The 24,540-nt window shown below is 37.8% G+C and overlaps 1 protein-coding gene across 5 annotated transcripts in view; it reads right to left on the minus strand.

The window, feature by feature from the left end:
• Nucleotides 1–24,540, minus strand: part of CDK14 (cyclin dependent kinase 14) — a 283,282-nt gene that overhangs the window by 175,227 nt on the left and 83,515 nt on the right. For all 5 annotated transcript variants that reach the window (XM_026039394.1, XM_026039392.1, XM_026039390.1 and 2 more), the window contains exon 4: nt 20,102–20,181. In XM_026039394.1, the coding sequence (XP_025895179.1) occupies nt 20,102–20,181 (80 nt within the window). The remainder of the gene's footprint in view (nt 1–20,101; nt 20,182–24,540) is intronic.

Consider the following 24,540-nt stretch of genomic DNA (forward strand, 5'->3'; position numbering starts at 1 on the left):
GAAATTGGCATTAAGAAATTTCACAGTGCCTCAAATCCTTGCAAGAAGTTATTTTCAAATGTAGACTGCTTTGTTGAAAGGACCATAATATTGCATTAGATGCACCTGCTCCTATGTCAGGCTCAAATTCAGTCTGACACTTCAGTGGGCTCGCCTTTCAACAAAGGGCATTTGAAAATCCTTCTTGTTGCTCCTGCTTGGAAGCATATTATATTATTAAATAAATAATATGGGAAAAGAGCATATATAAMAATACATAGGCACCTTCAAGAGGTTCTTCTCAATACAGTTGAGCTTGAAAGCTCTTCACCTGTTGAATTGGACAGTGTGCTGGAGAGGCTGTCCAGATCAACTCAAAAAACACTACAGCATATGATTCTAAAACACATATAGAAGACTGCTGCCATCAGAACTGAATGACCTTTCCATTATACACTAGATTTCAATTTATGCAATGTGTATTTTTCGCGATGTTCTCCAGACACAAGTACAGATGGAGGTTAAAAATAACGAAGCATTATCCTATTAAAGCCAGACTCTCATGGAAAAACACAGTCATTTGCTACCCATCTTGGCGCAGCCAGTCATACCTTGCCTTTGCTGTCCATTTCGGTATTCAAGAAGCAGAAACTGCCTAACTCCAAAACATGTCACTGGCTACAGAGCATTTAAAATAGGAATATACATTTGGCCATCTCCATGAGAACCCTTTAAATGTGATCAAGCTTTTGAAATCACCCCTTCAAGTCACGTATTTGCCTAGGCTATATACTATGCTGGTAGGCAGTATGGAACTACACAATGGTCTGATTTAAATAAAAAAGTGTTAAGAGCAAGCCTGTGGAAGAAGGAGCAAGAGATGARGAATGCCCTTGGGAACACTGAACATAAACAGAAGATGGACAATCAACACGTGGCTGGAGTGCRAATGACAGGGGTACCAGGGCTCAARCGGAGGCAGGAGATGCAGATGCTAGAAGGAATCTAGGATCTAGGACAGATGCTAGAAGTGAGCACCAGCTGCAGGAAGGAGAATCGGAGCACAGCCAGGCGGAGACTGCAGGAGGAACTTTGACTCACACTGGGGCTAGGATGGCTGCAAAGAAGAAAACAAAGGCACAGGACAACTGAACAGCTTGTGAAGGTCCAAAAATAAAGRAAGTATGAAGTGAGAGTAAGTAACAAAAAGGTGACAGTGTGGACCACAAAACGGACAAGTATTCATGTTTTCGATGAAGGAAGTGAGTCTGCAGAAACAAAAGCCTATGGACTCCAGTCCATATCAAAAACCCCTACTCTTATACATCCCATCCTTCTACTTTCGGCAAGAAGCAGTTCAAAAACATGTCATTTTTTTCTCATACCCTTCTAACTTCAGTCCACACATAGACGCAATCTATCACAGCTACCAGCTATTTCACTTTATGCAGCCCATGTCTATAAGAGATCTTCACCATCCAAAAACAATGATGAAACACATGACTGCAGACATTATAAAACAGAATATGGTTTTTAATTTGCCTTTTCAAACACTTATAAAATTACATGAACATAAACCTGCTTTTTCCGCAAGCAGAAGTTTGTATCTTATTTTTGTAAGGACTATATCTGAACTTGATCCAGCAATGTGCTCAGCTTCTGCAGCAGGAAACATTGCTTCCTGCAGGGCCTTGCCAAGTCATTAGAGAAACTGAAAGGTCCACAAAGACCAAGTCAGAAGAAAATCAACCTGATTTTTACCTTTACCTGTACTACTGGCTGAATATGCTGCTAAGTCACTCAAGCCAAGAATCATCACAATGTTCCTTTTTGCTGGACACATCAGCTTCAGACTTTGATTCATAACTATGCGAACCATTGAGTGCACACAACTATTAGAGAAGCCCAAACAACACGTTACATCGATATTATCCAGTGCTACACAAATACTTTGAAAGTCAGAGAACATCTCAAACCATGGTTTGAAAAGGACTGTCAACAGATGGGATGCTGAGAAGATCAACAAATATTTGCTAAGTAATAAGATTATTGTGATGAGTGTTCTAGAAAATCTCAAAACCAGCTGTGTTTTAATAATGCACAGTAGGTGCGTATTACTAGAACCACGTATCAAGAAAAAAAATAGTATATAATTTCATCATTCATCCTCTGACACAGRCAAGGATCACACAGTGGGAGGAAACATGGTGCTATTGAGTAATTAAACAATGAAAAGTCCTGTGCCAATGCAGGGACCAAATTAAGGTTATGCAGGCAAACTTAATTCTGTCAACTTCTGAATGATTGACTTTGCAGTCATAATAAAGATCTTCCAGTGTCTATGCGCAACATTGGTATTACATGTTCCAAAACAATGTAATTAAAGCATGAAATGGCAGAGCCAGCAATGAAATTCTTGCCTTCATGAAGTGAAAGYGAGTTCTGTTACTGTTTTTTTCCCCACTGTATTAAGTGTGACAAGAAAACACTAAACTGTATATACCCACAATCTTTTTGTACAAAATAGGAAGGATTCTCAGGAAATGCAAAACATAAAATATGCTGTTAGGCAGCTGAGTTTTAAAATTATCTACGACACACAAATCATAGAATCCTTAAGATTGGAAGGGACCTCTAGAGGTCATCTAGTCCAACCCCAATGAGAAATTCTACATAAAAATTGTAAAAAAAAAAAAAAAAAAAAAAAAAAAAAAAAAATAAAAATAAAAAAAAAAAAAAAAAAAAAAAAAAAATTAAAAAAAAAGCTGTATTTCTCAGAGAAACATTTCCTCCAGCAAAAACACTGCATGAGAAGCAGAACGAATTCTATTTGTCAGCCTCAGGAAAAAACAAAAGGCTTGTGGCAGATGTCCTGCTATTGTCTGAAAGGGGAAGGAGAAAGAAGCCTTCAAAGGAGCCCATTGGTTTTATGTTTCTGCATGGGTGAGGMTCAACACAGCTCTCCTCCAAGAGCTGGACAGCAACGCTGCAACCAGCACGGCATCATTTTGGCTCTTGGGGCGTGATGTAAAGGTTAAAGAAAGAAAACAGAAAATTAGCAATAGTCTTAAAATAAGCATTTTAGTAAACAAAAATCAATCACAGTAGAAGTAAGGTTTACTGCTCTGTGATGGAAAGGACATGGATGGAAAGGATGGAAATTGAGTAGTTAYAGGAAAAACATTAGGAGTAGATAACATACGAAATGAAATCCAATCATTGCATAACCAACCTACCAAGAAGCAACCAAAATTGACCAGTAGGCTTCTAAGCATAAACAGAATATGAACAATGTCTAGAATACAAAGAATACATTTATTAAAGGACACGAAATCTGAAATTCGACAAATGACCTTCAATCCAACTAAATCTTTGATGCCTGTTACAAGATTTGCATGWTACTCTTTCCCATACAAAAAGGTCTTAGGCACTCAAATGACAAAACGGCCAGACTCTTGCCTCAAGTAACTTGCCAAATCATTCCAATGTGGGAAAAAAAAAATCAGGAGCAAGGATGAAGCTGGCAGACACCTCATTARTAAAACCCTGTAATTTTTCAAGTGAAGGTTAATTCTTTTTCCAGACTAATCAAGTGAAAAAATCTGTTTCAGAAATTAGTAGTGATGCTGTACCATCAACAGCAAAGCACTCTTGTGCCACCATTGGTGGACATCAACTTAATCATATTATCTGAAAATATGTCCCACACATTCTTTTCACAACGGAAGAACCTGTCGTATCAGCTTAATTTGTCACACGGAGAACAGATGTGTTGTCTGCCTTCAGCCTTTGATCAGGGTATTGTCTTGGTTCTCACCATGTCATTTAATTGCCATTTTCTTTTGCAGCTCATAGCATCTGTCATCAATGTTAACATAATTTAAGGGGTAAGCAATAGGAAGGAAATKGAAAACTACAATAGATCCACAGGATTTTCCCTTTATTCACACTAGAATACAATTACATCTACATCAGGATGACTGAAAGGTTTACAAGTATACACTTACAGAACAACAAAGATCTGTATGACCGTTTTACTGCCTATGGTTATTTAAACCATGTGGGAACTTTTAATATTTTGTAATTTGGATTAGAAGGCCAGAATTTTTCATTTTAGCAAAAGATGGCTGGCGCTACATGTTTGTTTTAAGAGCAATTGGCCCTCTGAGAAAGCAAGAGAAAGGTTAGAATAGAAAAGATGGACTGAAGGAATGTGTCAGCTTCATGGAGCTGATAGCCAAAGCTGATAACAACACGTGACAAAGAAGTTAGGCGATGATTAGAAGAGATCTAGTTGAGGTAAGTCAAATATTTCTATCCTCCTAATTTTTCTAAATACAGTCCAATTATTTTCAGATACAGCTTCTGAACTAAATGCATGATACCAACCAAACTAAATCTAAATCCATATTGAAATCATTTTTGAGCAACAACATAATTAAAACAAATCCCCAAAATGTGAGAAAATATGTCAAAGGGATCTGCCAGCATAGCCCCGTAACACCACAGGTGGTAAGAATTTCTTTTAAAGGCCAACTCAGAAACCAACAGCTTGCCTGTCTACTGCACAAAGATATAAAATATCACTTCCCAAACYCCTTGAAAACATCCTCAGTTCCTCAATACTTGTTTTGTCATGTATCAATTACAATTACAATTCATTGCTTGCTTTTTCCAGACAAAATTGTTTTTATAGAATCATAATAGCTATCAATGACAACAGCAAAACTGATAGAATTGACTCTTAAAGGAGCGCTTTGTATAAGAAGAAGCTTTAATCAATGTGCTCATCTTTTATGYTTGTGCCTATCCATGTTCATTCCAGCCAGATTAGCCTTTTCCAAAGAAGAACTAGAGAGCCACTGTGCTCCTTAATGYTGATGATCTTTTCTTCAAATAGTTCTCAAATCTCACATACTCAGTGAAGGACATGTTTTTTCTCCTTGCTGTGAAAATCTGTCCCATTTATCCAAGTTTGCATTTGGTCAATGGAAACTTGCACTTCATAACTTTGAATCTCTACCAAAATCCCTCCTCCTTGAGCACATTTTAACATATTGGCAGAAGTAGAAGAAAGTTGAGCCAAGAAGTCTGGAATGCCATGTTGGAATTATAGATGTCACCATGCTAGTGGCAACACTCTGCTGTCAATTCACTCAATTCATAATTCCAACCCTGTTTTTGGCTGAATCCATTTCCAAATCCTCTGCTTAATTTCTACTTTCATTTAATCTGACTCTATATCCCCGACAATAGGTAAAATCCTGGGAAATGGCAGCCCTATCCAAGCAGGCTCTCCCAATCTCCATCCCACAGTCTGCTGGTTTAGGTAGGCCTAAGTCACCAATCCCTCCCATCTTTTCTGTATCTCATGTTGATCTGAATGGCATCATTTTCTCTCTTCCCGATCCACTTTTTAATGATAATCTTTCTCTTTCTGAAATTCTCACACAATCCTCTATTCTAAAATGTCAGCTTTTGGCATCACCCCACRGCTCTTCCCTGCCACTGCCCACCAGTGGACAGCAGGAATGCTGCCAAGGAAAGGAAGAGCTCCGCGGAAGCTGCAAACTTTCAGTATARGTAGCAATGTTTTGCACATTGTTATATTCCTGAACCTTGATCCTGAGAAAAATGTCATTATTTTAAAGTAGTTTTTCAATCTCTGAAAATCCTAGGAAGACACATTGCTCAAATCAGCCTTTTCTAAGAAACTCTTGAAGCAAGTTCATCTGAAAAGTATTTTGAGTTACTACTGAAGGTCAGCAAACACAATGTTGGTCTCTGCAGCTCAAAGGAAGAACATCTCAAGCTCTAGGAAAGCCCAGCTGGAGCATTATAAAGTCCTCGTAGCTCTTTGTGAGTGATTTGCCCTCATCATCTCATGTCTAAGTAAATCAAGGATGGCTTCAACAAAGACACCTAATTTTATAGGTTCATTTTCTCTGTCAAAGGAACACAGTCTGACCTGGAAAAGGTCAGTGCAATTAGGACAGTAACAAGTACCCACAGACATTAACAAATTTCCTTCTGCTGTCAGAAAGGCTAATTAAGTGTGTATGCTACATTGGAGACAACGCAACAATAAACTGCACCACTGAAGGAATTTCCTAAATGAGAAATACCAACTCCCTGTTCCAACACGTGCCAGGAGATTTTGGCTAAAAATCAAGTGATTACATACAAAAAACCTTACAGCATATTTCAGTTCAGATATTTCAGTCCCTATGTGAATGGGAGAAAATTGCTCCTGAACAGGGAAGGGGAAAAAAAGAAAAAAAGNNNAAAAAAAAAAAAAAAAAAAAAAAAGATCAATCCATAAATAGGCACAGGAACACTACTCATTTTTTTCTAATTAGATCTCAGCATTGCAGTGACGACAGATCCCAGACTTCAACAGGACCATCTGAAATCTTCTCCCCCAGCTGGTAATGATGGTTGCATTTGACAACCTGATAACATGCAGAACAAACAGACAAGATCTCCACAGATAAACAAAGCAGTAAAATACACTTCTCTCCCAAACCTGAGTGCAGCTATGACAAGCTATGTGCACTATATCAGGAAAAAAACATTTATTAGAGAAGAAATTATCATTGATCATAATGGATGTGGTGGTGTAACTGACATGAAACACTTCATAATTATCTTTAGGTATTTAGGTGTGGATCTGGAATCTACAAGATACTATTCTTCCACATTTATACCAAAAACTGTCACAAAGTAATCAAGGAAATTTGACATGTAACAAAACTTTAAAAGTCACAAGTGACTCCAGTAGAACCAACTGATTCACTAATGATTTATGTTAATGAAAGTCCAGCTTTGCCGAGTAAAAAGCAAACCTGAGATATTAATGGTCTGACTGCTCTGTATGTACTTATACTAGTAATAAAATAATAAAAWATAAAAAGCAATCAGAGGGGAAATTAATCTTTCAAATATTCGTTACTCAACATACTGGCATATTTATCATCAAAGCATCAGTTAGCTTTATTCTTGGAAAAATATACATATTTTTAAACGCTTTTAAACAGTATATTTTAAGCTACTTCGAAAAGGATATTATTAGCTGAAAACAATATCAGTTTACAATTACTGTATGATAATATTAACAAGTTAACCAAACACACTTGGAAGTTTAACAGGGCTGTATTTGAGTTAGCAAAACTTTAAAGCTTTTTTTTCTTACTCCCCTCAGGGAGTTCTCTAAATTTCACAAATAATTCCTACAATCTAAAGCTACAGTTACTATTTCCCCAGTATATTTGTGGCATTGAGGTTCAAGTTACCTAAATTTCACTAAGAACTTGATTTAACAGCAAGCACATAACAGAATTATCTTCTGAAGAGGAAGGAACAATTTTTTTTCTTATGAACAAGAAAAAAAGGACCAAAATCCCATGATGTCTATATTTTTTTCTAAAGGTCTAGAGGTTTCCTGTTGGCTTCAAAGAGGTTAGAATTTGCTTCATGCTCCTCAACTCAGATCAGCACTTAAGGTATTCTTTGAGTGTGAAATGTTTTCTTAACAGCCATAAAATGGATCAAAAATGTGACTTGTTGAGCTGATGATGAGACAGAAAGGTTATTCATGTAATTCACAAGCCTCTTGGACCACTGGCCACAAATCCGACGGAAAGGTGCTAAGTCTTCAAGTCAAATCTACAGACATAAACACTTACAGGTTATTCAGTCAAGCCTCCTCAATAGAACAGGCCTTAGACTTTTATCCAATGATTTCCAGTCTCATAAATTTTCACTCAGTGTATTTTTAGAAAGAAATTCGTCCTCTAGCAACAACCCAGCTGTAAAAGTGTCCCCAGTCTTTCTCCACACTTGGTAGAGTGAGAAGTCCCTCTAATCCTACACTGCTACCTCAGGCAAAGCTTGTGTAATCAGGCTTTCAATGGAGACTGTGCATCGCTCCAGAATCTTTTCTTTTGCCTTTTTATGGATTTGTGCTTATTTGTGCGGAGAAGGCTGGGAGCCAGCAGCACGCAGACACACATCAATACCTATCACTTGAATTTTCTTTGTGAACTGCAGCTACAGTCCTCAGCCTCTTCACTGACATGCAAAATAATGAATTTTTGAGTATGCAAATAGTCCTCTGCCTTGTGAATAGGGCCTCAAGTGATTCAAATGTTAATTCTGCTAGAGATCTTGGTGCAAGGCCAATATTTCAAGCATGTCAGTTTTACAGCCAAGATTTCCTAAGAAACACATAATTGCAAATTGAAAAATATCTTTTAGGACCACAAATACCTTAGAACAAAGCAGTCTGGWAAAGAGTGAGGGTTCTTTACACTGTTTTATCAATGGGCCTTGGACCTGAATTTCTTCTAGCCTTCTACTTAAATTCCTCTTCAGTAACTGACAGTTTCCTAATGGCAGGAACATGAGCACTGCTTTGCTCTGAAAAGCAGAATTAGAACTATCAAAGACAAAATTATTTTGCCYAGAGTTTAATGCAATCGAAGCTTTTGCTTTTCTTTTTTTTAATAGAACTGTCACACAATCCAGTGTTTTATGGAAACCTTCTCATAAGTAAGAGAGAAAGTAAGTACATACCCTGGATTTCAAAAAAAGACAGAGGGAAAGAGAGCGCGAGAGTGTGCATGCTTGTTTTATCCTATTATCTGACAGCAAAACATGTAAAAAGTACAATGGATTACATTTTTTTCTGATTACAAACATACATTTTAGAAATATTTGGACCATGTAAAAGGCAGCTCATTTAGATTTTTCCAAACTGGAACTTCAACATATTTTTAGACTTTCCTTTTCATCTTCCAAATAGAGATTTTTTTTTTTTTTTCAATCAGCTGTATTAAACTTACCTTAGCAACTCAGGTCCTTGGTCCTCTCAAATTTTAGGGTATACGAGGAGAAATAAATTTCCAGATGGAAGCTAGTCGTGCTGGCACTGCTATTACCCTATGTGCAGAATGAGCATGGTGGGATACCAACAAGTCTACCACCTTCTCGACTTTCTCGATTGCTTCTGCTTAGAGAAAAGCGGCTGATATTTAAGATAAAATAAACCCTGTTTATAATATTATAAGGTTAAAATAAAATCTGTTACTCAGTTATCTAAGCTGAGTAAGCCAGATGGGCTTCAGACAGCTAATTCTATGCTCAAGTTACCTTTAGACAAAACCAAAGAATAAGGAACCCCCCACAATGAGCTCCAGATCAAAAACTTAAATTCTAAAATTAACTCATTTGATAGTTCAAGTTTGATGATCTCTCCAGGCAAATTGCACAGCATCCTTTTTGCATTCATCTCTTCCTAACATTCCCCAAAAAATAATCAAAGAAAACTTGGTGCCACTTTTGCATTGGCTAAGGGAACTCGGAATGTGCTGGCCACTTCCATGAGTAGCCAGCGATAAAGAGGCCAGAGCAGGGCAGAGATGACACAACCCAGGCAGTTTAGCACAGCTAACATGGCCCTGGTTAGAAGGTTTCCTAAGTTCATTTTTCAGCCAGCTCCAGATGAATCTGGAGCCCCCTGAGAAGCTGCTGAATTTTGTGAAAAGTGTCTCAGTCCTTAAAAATGCAGAAGCTGCCCAGCTACAGATGCTGCAGTGGTACATGCCATACTGATGACCTGCAGACATCACTATCTTGGCTTGTGTTTCCATAAATGAGGCAGAGGTGGAAGGTCATGATATCCTATTACCAGCCTCTGAACCATCCAGTTTCCTTTCATTTCAACAAAAAAATGCAATAAATTATCAGCTTCTTTCTTATATTGCTTACTAGGAAGGAATGTTCCCAAGTAAAATAATATGAATGTTCATTCTCATCGCTTTAAAAAGACAGTAAAGGTCAATTTCTAATTTTACAATGTTATTCTCTTCATATTGATTATAAAGCCTGAAAGCAGTAACTCCATCCATGCTACAAGAATAGATTCCATTACAAAGCATGTATTTCAACTCAATATATTTTTTTTTCAGATATTATTTTTGGCAAGCTGAGGGCTTGAATGATAAATATCCCAGTTGAGCCAAAATTGGAAAATGGAACCTAAATGTCTGCAATACCTTATGAAAGCCAGAGAAAAAAAAGGTAAAAAACAAGCAAACAAAAAGCATAATCTCCCTAAAGCATTGCCTGATCCAGACACCTGAGCCTGCAGTATCCAGCAACAGCTAAGCCAAAGAAAACGGCAATCCATAAAGAAACACTTAAACAAAACCAAGGGTATTTATCTGCTTTTTCTCCAATATATCATTTCAATAAAAGATGTATTTGCTGGCACTTTTTTTTACTGTTCTGATAGGGTTTTTTTTTCCCTGTGATAGAAAGGTTTCAGGGCATGCTGCTTCTCCATTCTAGGGGCTGTGTCTCTTCCAACCTCAACTTTGTGATTTTGTGAAAGACACGGCCCTGTCATTTGCAAATAAAGATCCTTCTCCTTTAACATTAAGGCAGGATATGATTGGAAAAGGATTAATTATGTTGCTTAGCTTTAAGACCCGCTTATAAAGAACTTGACACAATTTAAAATTTGATCAGTTTTTCCATAGGAAAAATACAGTTATGCTGTGAAATAGAGTTAAAAGCAAGAACTACAGCATGGAAAACAAAGGTAGCCACAGCATAATTGTTGAATTATCGGTAGCACATGCACACCTTCATCACTATACTCAACTCAAAAATACAGCAGTTTTAAACCATATTTCTATATTATTTCCACTTTTTATACCAAGTCTTTATGACAGACAAGACATTGTATGTGTGCGCATGTGACACACCAGCCKTAAGAGCAGCAATGCTCTTTCTTTTAGTCAGTCAGAATATACTTTGTGAACAACCGAGTCTTCCAGACCTTGCATGCCATAGCAAAGGAAAACACAGTTCCTAGATGTTAACTCAAGTCTCAAAATATTTTGGAAATATTTTGGGCAATTCAGAATCCAGCTGTACACATTAAATACAATATTTGTAGGTTTGTGCATATGTGTATATATATTTTAGAGAGYATTAAGTTTCACACAAGCAAATCAGATAACTGCCCATGTTCTTACTTTCCAATTACCTGAACCTCAAATCAGTTCKGCTAAAACACTACAGCCGCCTATTACTTTAACATACACAAAAGCCTAAGGAGAAAACTAAAGCTAACTGAGTTGCTTCAAACACTGAATCTTGCTTGGATACTTTTGGAATTCAGGACACAGCAGTGGCGGGAACACAGAGAGTACTCAAAAGACCTTGACAGAGACAAATGTCTTTGTGTGGATTTAAAGTCACCACTTTAATCACAAAGCTAAATAGTGTTGTYGCTCAGATTACTCCTTTCTCACAGGGGAGATGTAACAAATGAAAACCAATTTGAAGAACTGGCTAGGTCTTGGAGGTATCTCTTTGCCTTAAGATCTACTTGTATCCAAGTTTTATTTTACCAGGTGGCCATGGATTCCCCGAAAGCCTCAGACTGGCAATTAGAAGGCATCTCCCTTTGGGTCCCTGAGCAATTCAAGCAGAGATGTCATTTCTGACTAGCATCTCTGTACACATCAACTTCCAGCCAGTATTTGCACACCTCCTATTGCATATGGTTACAGGGGAAAAAACAATTCTATTCTGAGCAGGWTTAACTTGTGCTTTACGTTGTGTGATGGTAGCATATGCTGTAAAATGAGGTTAAATCTGCTTATGGCATAGAAAGACTAAACCTCTCCCATTTCCACTTAGACAAGAAAGCCGTAAGGGCTGCACAAGGGTTCTCTATGACTTACAGTCACACAGCTAGTAGTCATGTATAATGAAAGGATTGCCCTCCTTATCTTACCCACCAGATTCTGTAACTCGCATTTTTCTACAGGGAGGACAGAGGACCAGAAAAATTTGTAAGGAAACAGGTCAGAATCCTAGGTTAAAAATGTGAAAAGAAACTTTTTAGAACAAAAGTATCTGTTCAGAATAGACCAGCAGGGCAAAGCAGCTACYGTGGGCAGGATTGTCTTCCTGAGCTAGGTTAGGCTAAAGATCTAACAGATTTGTAACCTTTTAGCCTTGGAATTAGCACAAGATCCTTTACTCAACATTTTCTATCTGAAAATATCAAAGATGCACAGGTAGCTTCTTCAAATGATACAATATCAGGCATAATCCAAAAGGCCTACCATTAAAATAACAGATAACAAGGCTAAGGAAAATATTCATGACAGTACAATGATGTTCCAAAAAATAAAATAATAAAAAAAAGATCCCTCAAATGTCACCACATTCTTTTCTTACTTGAATGGCACCCAAGAACAAAAGACAGAAGGTCACAGTTTGCACTTCAAAAAGTACTGAATAAGAATTCAGTTGACACAGCCATGTGTCATCTCAACAGGCTATAGATAAAATATTCTGGAAAAACAATATATATTCTGAGAAACAGATTTAGCTCTATGAAGCTGCATATTTTGGAATTTTCTGTTGTACTTTTCAGAAAAGCACACGAGACTTTTTCCACATGCGATGAGAGTTCTCAAGGGAATTTAAAATGTGTAAGCATGACTCTCAAAGGGCAATACCATTATTTATGTTGTATTTATGTAATCCCAACTCTCCCAAAGGATTTTTAATTGTGACCTGCARAAACATGCTATACAGTATTTTAAAAAAAATAATAGAAAAAAAGAGGCTATGCTCAGCCTATGGATAGTAAGGAACAAAGAAAAAAGTAGGACACACTTAGTCAGTCCCTACCATGTCTGAGCACCCTGCATGAAAGGGCAGTTTTTGTTCCGTTCACAGCAGCACAGTGAGGAACACAGCACAGTCTGGACAGGCTGCAAAGTGATATCCTMTAACATCACTGCAATCACTCACGCTGTATCCAAGCGAGACTGGAAAACCTAACAGCTCTGCCACTTCATCTGAGGCAACCAGAAATTCAGTTCACCTATTTCAGCCAGTCACTCCACCTGCTTTCAAACAAACAAAAGCAGATGAGCACTGACAGGGGGATGAAATTAGCAGCAAGTCGGTGCTGGAGGGAACAGCAGGAGGTAAAGAGGAATAAAGATGAAAGCTCCTGCTGCTTCTAAGCTCCACATCGCTGCGGATCTAACATGCTTCTCTCAAGCATCAGCAAATGCATGCAAATGCACATGCAAGGGAAAGCGCAAGTGCGATGCGGTCAAGAAACTGAGCAATCAAAAAAGTGGTCTATTCATAGATACTCCAAAAATTAAAGGTTACTCTTCAGTAAGAATAAGCATGTATGTAAGGAATTTTAAAAGCTGGCTCCATTTTCCAAGGGACAAGGAATACTCTTTCCTTTTCTAACTCTACTTTGGTATTCTAAGCCCAACTAATCTTAATTTGGAAACCCTGCATTCCCATGAAACTTCAGGAAACACGCACTTTGGGTAAAGCTGCATGGATGCCTATAACAAAAAGTGATGAGATCAGGCTTTACCTTTGAATACTTCTTGACCTTAAATATCCAGTGACAAAGTTTCCCAAGGGTTCTTGGCCTATGTGTTCTAATTTTAACAACACTGAAAAACAGAGCTGTTATGACTACAAGCTGTACTGGCTTTGCAGGGACTTTACAGTTAATTAAGCTGTAGCTATTTAGCCTGCAGTAGGTATGAGCTTTGCCAGCTCTGTAGGCCATGAAAAAGCTCCCTAAGCTACAGCCAAACTACTGTCCTTTCTTACCTCAGAGCTTCCAAGTAATGTGGATTTTAGGGACAGTGACCACAGACTCCAAAACATACAGTCACCAAGCCCCTATCCTCATTCCTATGATAAACACTGAAAATAATTTCACCTCCACCATAATCTTAAACATATTTCTTCAAGTTTCCAGAAGACTATGAAGCCAGAGGAACATAAAGCTTTGGGGAATTTCAATTACAATTTTTTTTTTTTAACCTGGACTTCATGGAGGAAATGTGAAGGTCCTACCATCATTTAAAGAAAGCAGTTAAGATCCTTAAGAAAGAAAGCATAAAAAGCACTGCAGAAAAAAAAAAAAAAGGGTTTATTTTTTGAAAGAGGCTCGTTAAGCTTTAAATAGAACAAAGAATAATTTATTCTTTACTGGCAGACAGAGACTGGATTCCAGTTGCATTTTCCRTATTTAACTTTTACCAGCAGGCCAAGAGTAACTCCTCTCTAAATACACAGATATTGCTTCCCTGTGCCCTTGACCTGCCAGCACACAACTTTCCTGACCTAACCTGATACAGTGAATGTAGACCTGTCACCACCATTCCTCTAACTAGTGCCATGAGGTTCTTYGGTTGACTAAAAATTGCTACGATATCACTATGGCCCAAATTCACCAAACACCACTGAACTGGCATCTACCTGCGGCAGCTCCTCTGCTGTTTTCAGGTAATGATTCAACGTAAGGCCACAAGGGCAAGAGCTGCTGAATGGAAACCCAGTTCCTGGCAGCCCTTTGTTAAATGATACAAGCACAGATTATGTTATTTCTCTTGATTAACACAAAAGCAGGGTGCTTTACAGCACATGTAATATTGTTCCTAACAAACAATCTCCTTTTTGCACATATTGGGAATATAGACTACTAAATCATACACATTCACTTAGGGAAGAACTCTCCTGACAAACTGCTCGTCTTCCCTGTAGTTTCTTCTTAGTAATTCCTCCAGTACAATTTTCCATAAAAAAAAATGAATGGATTGATACTCTCCAGCTACCCAACTTCTGAAAAGGAGGTTGCAGAAATCCCCCCAGTATAACGATGACTGTCTAGTCTGGGGCATAATAGGGGAATCCAATTTCTMTCTCAAAGGCTTCGGTTTTCATCTGGGAGGCACCTGTTTGTAGGGGCCTTTGAGGGGAGGTTGCTAAACCTTGTGGTCAGGATGACATAAGTTTGCCCCCTTTTTCCCCACTATTAGAGAATGRACACCAGAACTCACACACACACAGATTCCTATCCTTTCTGAAGGAATCTTTTAAACTGTATATTTGCTATTTAAAATCTTTGTAACATGTCTGCTTATGAAACCCTGGATTTCTTTCACTAAGAATTTCAATTCAATTTCTTTCAATTTACTGTAAAGTTATAAGGTAAAGATGTGGAGCACCCAGAAGGGAAGACAGCAAAAGGAGGGCCAGAGCCTCAGCCTTGCTCTTGTATTAACACCTCTCACCTCAGAAACGTTTCTGTCACGGCAAGGCAGTCAACTCTTACTCTTATCCTCACCAGTAAGGATGRAAGAAGTCTGACACTACTGGAGATCTCTGAAGATGTTTTCTAGACAAGAACTGAGCATCTATCACATCCTTCYTCTATACAGCAAACAGATGCGTTCAGTTCTCTCCCACAGGTCACAAAATAATTCAGCATTGATACTGAAATTCTCTTCAAAGATTTGAGATAAATAAATTTATTCTGCTCTTCAGGACATTACAGTGCAGGATAGGAGTCTGTTTCAAGAACATTTGTGGGTTATTTTTCATATTGCTACATATAGGTAGTATTAAGGTCTGTGGCCTTTGACTCTGGACTAGATGAAAAACAGCCCTCAAACCAAAKAGATAGAGGCAGTCTCTGATCAGAGCACTTTTAAATGTAAACTACAAGTACATATACATATTAATTGCAATAAATAAATAAAAGAAAAATAAGAGAAAAAAAAAGAGACCAAAAGGTAGGCATGACATTTAAATGGCAATGTATAAAAGTGCCTCCAAAACACTCCTGTTTTATGTTTGAAAAAGTCTGAGAAATAAAATATTAGCAGAAACTAAAACACTAAAATATAATTTTATTAATAATAGTAAAAAAAGCAAATAATAATAGTGAAAAAAAGCAAAGCGGGCAAATATTATTTACAAAATAAAAACACAAAATGAAATATTTACAAAGAAGGAAAATGAACACTGAACATAAACAGCTGTCACAATTCAGATGGAGAAGAAATACTTTCTTTGCCAAAAAAGGGACATAGTAAGCAAGTTAACTGCACCAACAAGGTAGCAATAAAACCAAGGGATAGTTATCCATGTACRTATCTAAAAAGGGGAATMCATTCCATACTAGATATGAGGAATGTTATTACTCAGAAATCAAACAAGGTAACTATGCACTAATTGTTCCCAGAATTAGAATCTATCACACAGTTCAATATTCAACAGAGTATGGTATTATACAGGCAATTGGAAGAAGGAAATATGTGAGATGCACTTTAGGTCAATWAACTTTTCTGTTGGTTACAGTCTTTTTAATAACATATAAGTCTACTGCTAAAAATACCTCTGTATGGTTGATAGTTACATTAAAAGATTAAACCACTACTACACTTAACACAGAAAAACATTAGTTCTCTATTAATTTGCTAATCTTTATTTTATTAAAACAATTCTAAATGAGAAAATAATATAGAAATCATTTCCAGACATCACTGCCTCGGATACAAGAGYTGCAGGCACTTCCCAGACAGAATAGCAACAATGAGGACACAGATAGGAGTGAGGTTGGCATCATGCACATCTGTTTGACCAGAAAATCCTGTACGTTCGACTCAGTCGTGTGTGTGTAAATATACAGCCTCTCCAATTAGTTACTTTTTTGTGTTTGCTGCTCTATCTCCGGATCTTCAACAGCAAATTAGATTATCCATGAAYCAGTGAACTGAATGCACAGCGAAACATCCAGTGAACTGCATGTCAAAGAAAGCGTAAGTGTAACCACCACAGAGCAAGCCCAAAGGATGTTGAGCACGGACTACCTCTAAATTTGGTACTAGGAAATGAAGAAACTGCTGAGCAGCACTAATTAATAAGCCTTTATATACATCTATCTGCTTTTACACACAGCTACGTGACTTGATAATTGGCCCAACACCCCAAACTAGATGTGCTGTAAAAGCACAATTACTTTAAGTAGGAACTTTAATTGAAGTCTTAACAAAATCTCACCAGGTGCTTAAAATTTAGTATGATTTTCCTTACATTGCTTTGCTACTATTTTTTCCCTAATCAACATTTACTGTTTTATTTTAGCCCTTTTTCTTCCATTTCTGTCTCAACTCAGTATGCAATTTTTCCCCAGTCACAGATCMCATTTTTAAAATCTACATTTTGCTACTTGTCTTAATATCTTGCCTTTATGAATTCTTTCCTTTGAGTCCYATTCTGTTGCTGCCACAGTAGGAGCAATGGGCTTCCCTACACACAGATAGCTACCAAATTCCCTCAGCATGATCACTGTTTAAGATTTCAGTCTCTAACTTGCCCCAGATCACATCACACAACATCCCCAACAGGAACACAGCACAGGAATGCTGTTTACCTATCACCCATTTACACRTGGAGCCCTAAGAAAGGTTAAACAATTAATTTGCACTGGTTTTAAYCTACAAATAATTCAAGTTCTGTTTGAATTCACATTGAACTGATAGAAAATGAGAAAATAAGGAATAAATCAAAGACAAAATCTGTCTGGCTTCTCGATTCTGAAAGACTTGAGTGAAATGCCCCAACAGAGCTGTGCCTCGTGAGACCATCCAGCCACTTCTCGATTAGGCCAACGCGACTCTGCAGACAACGCACGTGAGTTACCAGATGAATTGATCTCATCTTAAGTGGTAGCTGTACTAATTCTACTTACTCCAATCTAAATTATAGGGCTGGAACCAGTCGGCTACCCAACAGGGATCAAGCAAAGTCTCCTAGCAGTTTAAGCGCTCTGCTCTTATTGCTTCGCAGCCTCAGCCTTTCCAAGCAGCTTCAGGAGCTTAGACAAGCATTTCCCTCCTGCTCCCGCTGCTGAGATCAGCCCCTCCTGCCTGACAGAACCAAATGTGTTCAAGATGGATTAGGTGCTGCTAAGGGGAAAGCTCCAGCTTCCTCCGGCCCTTCCAGTTAAGCCCAGAGCTGTAGGTAGCATTACTATCAACTAATACCAGTCTGGCACAACATCATCCAGATTAGCCTCCGAAACCTAGCCTGGTAAGGTAAGCTTCTTTACTTCTCTGGGCCTCACATTTGTTACTGACATAAAAAACAAAGACAAGAAAAGAAAATCTCGATACAGATTTTTCCCCTTTGCATCTTACACATTATGTATGTCCAACTTCTACACACTATAAAAAACACAAAACTGTACAAAACTGATAGATCCTATAGATCTGTATAAAGTTCCACCAGACAGAAGACAGGATTGCATTAAAAAAAAAAAAAAAAAAAGAAAAAAGAATAAAAAAGCCACTATGACCTGAATTAGGTCCCCAACCCAAAGCCTACAGAAGTCAGGAAAGAAACTCGTTAATGTAATATATTTCAGATCAAGTCCCAGACCTATTCTATCAGCCCAGCCTATTTAGATGTGTACATAAAAACACAACACACATATATAATGCCAGCAAAATCACATTTTGCCAATGCACATTTTCCACATTGCAAATCACAATAACACCACAGTCTTTATATATTTTATATAGAATTGTATCTGTATATATGAACTAATAATTTTAAGAGTCTTGCTAGACATTTGTTTTACTAACATTAAGTACAGGATTTCTGACCAGCTTCAACTACAGCACTCTAGTCATAGACAAAAGCACAACTTCTCCAATGATAATGTGAAATGTACTTTCATAAAATAATGCCTTTATAATTTAAATAAAAATCAGAGGTAAATCTCTTTTACTTTTTCTGAAAGAAACTGAGCTTGCCTCACAAACTGCTTATAAAGGAAAAAATCATTACCCTGTGTTTGGCAGTTATAATGACAGGTTCTGTCACCCAGACCAAACTCACATTAAGAAGCCTTTTAAGTGTCAGTAAAGAGGTGAAAAAAAAAACCTACTATTCAGTTATTAAGTCAGTACCAGCTCAACTGAAAAACCTGCAAAACAATAAACATATTTGAAACCCAGGCTGTTAAGCCTTGAACTTGGCATTACAAACGTTGCTAGCTGTGCTCCTAACCCCGTGCACACCTCGTTATCACGGCACAGCTGCGGGAGCAGACAACTCACAGATGAAATATATATCATTATGAATAAACATGTCACATCACCCAATAACTATTATTCCAACAAAGCAGTACAGAAGAAATGCTTAAATTCCCTCATAAATTGCCTTTTCCCCATTCTTCTTCATGAGGGAGGCCTCTCTAAAATGGCAAGGGCAACACAAGGTCGGTTGGAGTTAAAGCCATGAGGTCGTTGACTCGGATGCCCGTGGCACTCTCAGCATAGGGGTCCGTGCTGTGGACCAGCTTTCTGATAAGCTCTTGGCTCTTCCCTGCCTCAGGAATTGCAGTACAACAGTCAGGCTAATCTTAGAGAGTACCTGAGTAGTTGCAGCAGACTCAGCACTTCAGCTCACAGCCACCTTCAGCTGATTTCCAATCAGTGATCTAAAGGCACATTATTTTTGATTTCTCTATCAAAACTCATCTCTAGTCCCTTCTACCACAGGAGGCCCACGCAGGGAAGGCACAAACCACGTTTCTGCAGAGCAGCTTGAGGCAACCGGGCTTTGATAAAGCAGCTGTCACCAGGGAACACAGCAGAGGTGACAGGRAGGGATAAATGGAGCGGAGCAGACAGTGTGACGGACATCTCACAGTGAGCTAGACAAGAGCCATTCCCAAGATGCGCAGGGCAGGCTCAGTGGGGAAACAAAACGTAAAGCCAAACCACGCAAAAMCAACAAGCTTTTCATAAACCTGTCTTTTTTGCTTCCAGATCCTTTGGCTCTTTCGAAGGCTCTATCAATCAAGAAATGCATTTATTTTCTTCAGGTCACAGGCATGTGAAAAATATGCATCTACCTTCACTTTAGGTGCTGCCTCCAGACAAGAAGCACAACTCATAGAGCTCCTTCCCCAGGCAGATTAACTTCTCACACCCACCTTAAACTTGCACACGCTCTTCGGTACTCATTTGTCTAGTAAATCTAAGGCAAGCCAAAGCAGAGGCACAGTTGCATTATATCTGACAAGAGCCCCTACACCAAAGAAAAGATTTGTTTCTGGAGCACCGAAGTTTCTGCCAACAAGAGAACATAACCATGCAATTTGAATTCTCAAGCTATTCACCATTGCATGCCACTGAAATGAGAAAGCAACATAATTAAAAAAGCACATGTATAATCATTAAATGAGAGCACATACCTTCCCTGATAGCTGTAAATGGGGTTCCTTCCTCTTCCTGTAACCTAATCACTTTCAGTGCCACAAGCTTCCCATTTACCCTAGGAGAGAAAGAGGGGAGGGAGAAGGAGAAATAAAAAACACAAAATTAAAGCAGAAACAGTATTTCTTATAAATAGAGCKTGTTGCCCATCATGTACTTATTCAATTTCTTCCTGTCAATGTCAGTCATTCATTTATAGCTTTGCAAGAAATACTCCATGGCTTCCAAAATGTCAACTTTATATTTTCACACTCACAAGCAATCCAAGAAATGATCTCAGTTTTCTGTGAGTCAGTCTGCTTCCTTTCTATCACAGCACTAAATTGAAGCTTTGTTAAGGAGTATCACATTGCAAAATATGGTTCTAATGCATCTGTCCTTTACTTGATCAAATTGTTCCAACAAAAAGGGATATAATTTTCATCAGCCATTCTCCTTAGAGTTTATGCACACCTATATCAATTGTCTTCATCCTCCTATAACTACTGTYCTCCAAAAGTGAAGGGTATGGGAGATGAGAAATATCTGTTAGGTCATTCTGATCATTTCTCTTCAGGGAAGTATTGTTTCTAATGTATATTAGAATTAGAATTACAATTAGAAACAGCCCAGGCTCATTTTAGATTATAATAAATCCCATTTATATGATTTAAAATACTTTATGTTCCAAGAGACAAAACTTCACAGCCGAAGTCAATCTCTTTTCAAATGTATTTGGCTGCCTTCACTAGTAGCATTCAGACCTTCACATTCTCCCCATTCAAGGCCTTACAGAAAAAAAAAAAAAGTTGGTTCAATTTATCCAAATAAAATCTCCTCAATAACTGAATGAGGTATAAAAATTGATAGCTATTACCCTCCTCAAGAACAAACCCATATCCCTGAACTTCTGACTGACTCTCCAAGTCTGAAAAAAATAGGGGATTCCTGACAGGGCAAAAAACAGTCACTAAATATGAAGGATCATTACAAAATTTMTTCCCTCCTATCCCTTACAGCCACAGAGCTCAAGGGAAACCAAGGAGCTTCCACTCTCCTGTGGTCATGGAGGCAATTCCCTATTGCTCTGGACCCTAGGAAGTACMCTCAGTTTTCAAAGCAAGACGACACCGACACCTACCAAGTTTGAATTCATCTTCTTCCTCAAGCTTTTTATTTTTTCAGTCAGACAACTTCAATGACAAGATTGCTACTGTACATTTTCTTCTGATTATCTTTCTCTACTGCTGGAATCTCATTAGACTAGTACAGTGTATTGTAATGATTCTGTAAACAACTTTGGGAGCCTGATTATAAAAAGAYTGTTTACTTATCACCTTCCAATCATTCATAATACTGCAGATCGGAATCAGCTCAAGTCTCAGGCCACCAGTCACTGTTGACAGGGAATTATTGGCTTATTCCTAGAGGATTATCTGAATTTCCCCTTATGACAGCTTTATATATGTTGCTGCTGAGACTCCAACCAAGCTTCTTCCAGCATTAGGAAAAACAAACCCTGCCTTAGTAACTTTGTGTCACACACAGATATAAGCATAAACCGTAATAAAAGCAGAAGCAGAAAGACTGATGTTAAGTACACACAGATCTGTAGCTTTCAAATCAACCTGCCTATCATGTAAATAAAAGCAATTCAGACATTTAATTTTTTTGGTTCTTGTACAACTAATGAAATAACTGCAGGAGGGATTTCGATGAGGCTAAACAAGATGGTTTTGCAGATCAAGAACAGGGTCTCTCTTCACTCCATTCTGATAAGGCAATGCAGAACATGTTGGAAAAAGGAGACCAAAGAGGCACTAAGGATGCAGGATGTGGAGATGTAGGGTGTAGGATGTCTCTCATGCAATTTGAGAGTATGCAGAGACATCAGGATTATGCTCTTCTTAATCTGAAGTTCTATATTTCACTGATCCATTAATAGCAAAATATAACACAAACAGCAACAGTATACAACTGACTTTGATGAATGCAAAATTACACAGTGTTATTAAATAGACCAAGGGGTGGGCTGTGCCATGTAGTTATCACTGCCACTTTGCCATCAGTAGCTGTCACCCTCTTGATAGACATCAGGGCAAYGCTTAATAGTATTAAAATGACTGAACTAATCTCAATAAGTGTTCCACTGGGACTGCATTCTCCCCATTGGTAATATTTACCTCCAAAAACCTTGGTTTCTTCAGCTCATTTTCTACAAATGTGAAAATTTCTAAGTGTAAATATGAAGACAAGAGACGCTAAGTATCATCAATAAACAAGGACAGACGAGCACATCCTTCAACTGTTCTCCCACTGATGCAATCTCAGGGTGCAGTTAGATGATACTGCTCAGATGAGCTACTGGCTGCAKCTGGGTATGTACTTACCCCTGCTAAATCCCTGCACACGCTCAGCCTCTGTCCTGTAACATCGACCATTCTTCACAGAACCTATTTAAGCCTAAGGCATATTTTACAAGTGCTAAAAGCATTTTTCACATTTATATAAAAAGCCAGAAATAGACTGAGAAGAAGCATGGGGACCACCTAGTTGTGCAGCAGCTAGCCACAAAATTAAATCAGCTATGTCATGAAATTATGCCTTGAAACTTGCAGTAACCTGCCCAAAGAATATAGCAATTTCCTTAGAAATACCATTTAGAAAAGTGAGGCATGGGGAAAATAAGCTCTGCAACCTATTAGAATTTGCCTCTGGTGTCCTTCAATAGTGCACAGATTAGCCAAACTCTTGTCATGCTTCATATTCTACTTCCGCAGCTTTCCAAGTGCTCCGTATTTTTCTTCCCGTCAAAATGCTGGGCAGCCRGCCCTGCCGCCGGGGACAGGCGGACACCGCTGCCCATCCTAAGAGCTGGGATTCAGGGAAGCACCGCTCACTGCCCAAAGAAAACGGCTGCCGAGCATCTCCCAACAACTCACTGAACATGGACAGGGATTTCACTGATCCCGGTAGCTTCCCTCCATCCTTGTCAACCGTCAAGGATAACATTGATTATAACATTCCTTATGTTTTCATTTACAAGCTTTAGCTGTTTCCTAACTAAAAGATTTCTTTTCTCTCTGACTCTCCTCTTCCTTTCTCATATACAAAAATCTCTCACACAAAAATGGAGAGAAGTCCTGAAGCTTCTCTTAAACATCACACAAAGTGACTGTAGTAAGGGATTGTGTTGTCTAGGAAAATCATTAGCAGCTGATTGACAGATTATAGATTTTTGAGAATTCAGCATTTTAATGGCACATAAATACCTTTAATTTCAGATTTCATATGCAAAATAGACAAAATAAAAATATCTCTGTATAGTTTTATGYGGCATATAGTAAAAGTCTGTATATTTTAAAAAATACAAATGAGTCAGATGTTATAAAAAAACTCTAATCTAGTGTCAACATTTCCTAAAACAGCACAGATCAGCGCCAAAATACATTGATACAAATCACCACTTCCAAGAAAATATAGATTAGAATTGTTTTAATGCATCATTAAGAAAATATAATATTTATGAATATAAAGTAATTGATGATTGAACTGGCTTTCCTTGGGATAAGGCTGACAATGCCACATAGAGAAAAAAGGATGAAATTAGCACTATCTTCASCAGTTCTTCAGTTAAATTTAGATGTGATATATTTATAGAATGTCTTTAAATGATTCAATTAATATAACAACTGTCCCTCTGATTTCAATCTGTTTCTATTATAAAGAGTTTTACTGCTGGCTGCAGTGGAGGTTCAGTTCCTAGCCCGAGCAAGTCCTGAGCTTGGGAAGACTTCTGCAAAGAAAACCAATCAGACTGTATTGCCATGGTGCTTGTATTCCTCATRCTTTATTTCAAGTCATTAATTTTTATATTCATTTACATGGAAAACACAAAGAATGGTGTTCAAATGCAGAAAACACCTTATCAAATATAGTCTGCAGTTATACTAACATCCCAGACTTCTAAAATGCAAACCAGACAGTGGCCAAAACTGGCTTTGGCAGAATTTTCCTTTGAAGGAAACTTCACAGAACAAAATCACTGTCAGTTTAGTCACCTCAAATTATTCCACCAAAGAGTAAAAAATCATATATTAATATATTTCCTAATATTTTCATATTAGGAAAAACATTTCTTTAAGTCATTAACACTAAAGATATGTAAAAACTCATTATACTGTATAAAAAAAGACTTATATTTATAATTTACAGAGTATATTTACAGTTCTGCTACAGCTGTAAAAGGGAAGATATTCCACAGAATAACAATTTCTCTTTCTGACTTTAACCATATTTTAACCTCCATTTTTAAAAAAGCACCTTATTTTGAAAGAAACTAGAGACTTAATGTTGACATTTACTAGGACTGAGAAAAAAAAAAAGATGAAAGCATCCTAAAATCTATGCAGGATCTTAATTATTGAATAGTGTTGTC

This window comes from Nothoprocta perdicaria, unplaced genomic scaffold, assembly GCF_003342845.1.
Source record: "Nothoprocta perdicaria isolate Ctin4 unplaced genomic scaffold, notPer1 scaffold_23, whole genome shotgun sequence".
In the NCBI taxonomy this organism is placed as follows: Eukaryota; Metazoa; Chordata; class Aves; order Tinamiformes; family Tinamidae; genus Nothoprocta; species Nothoprocta perdicaria.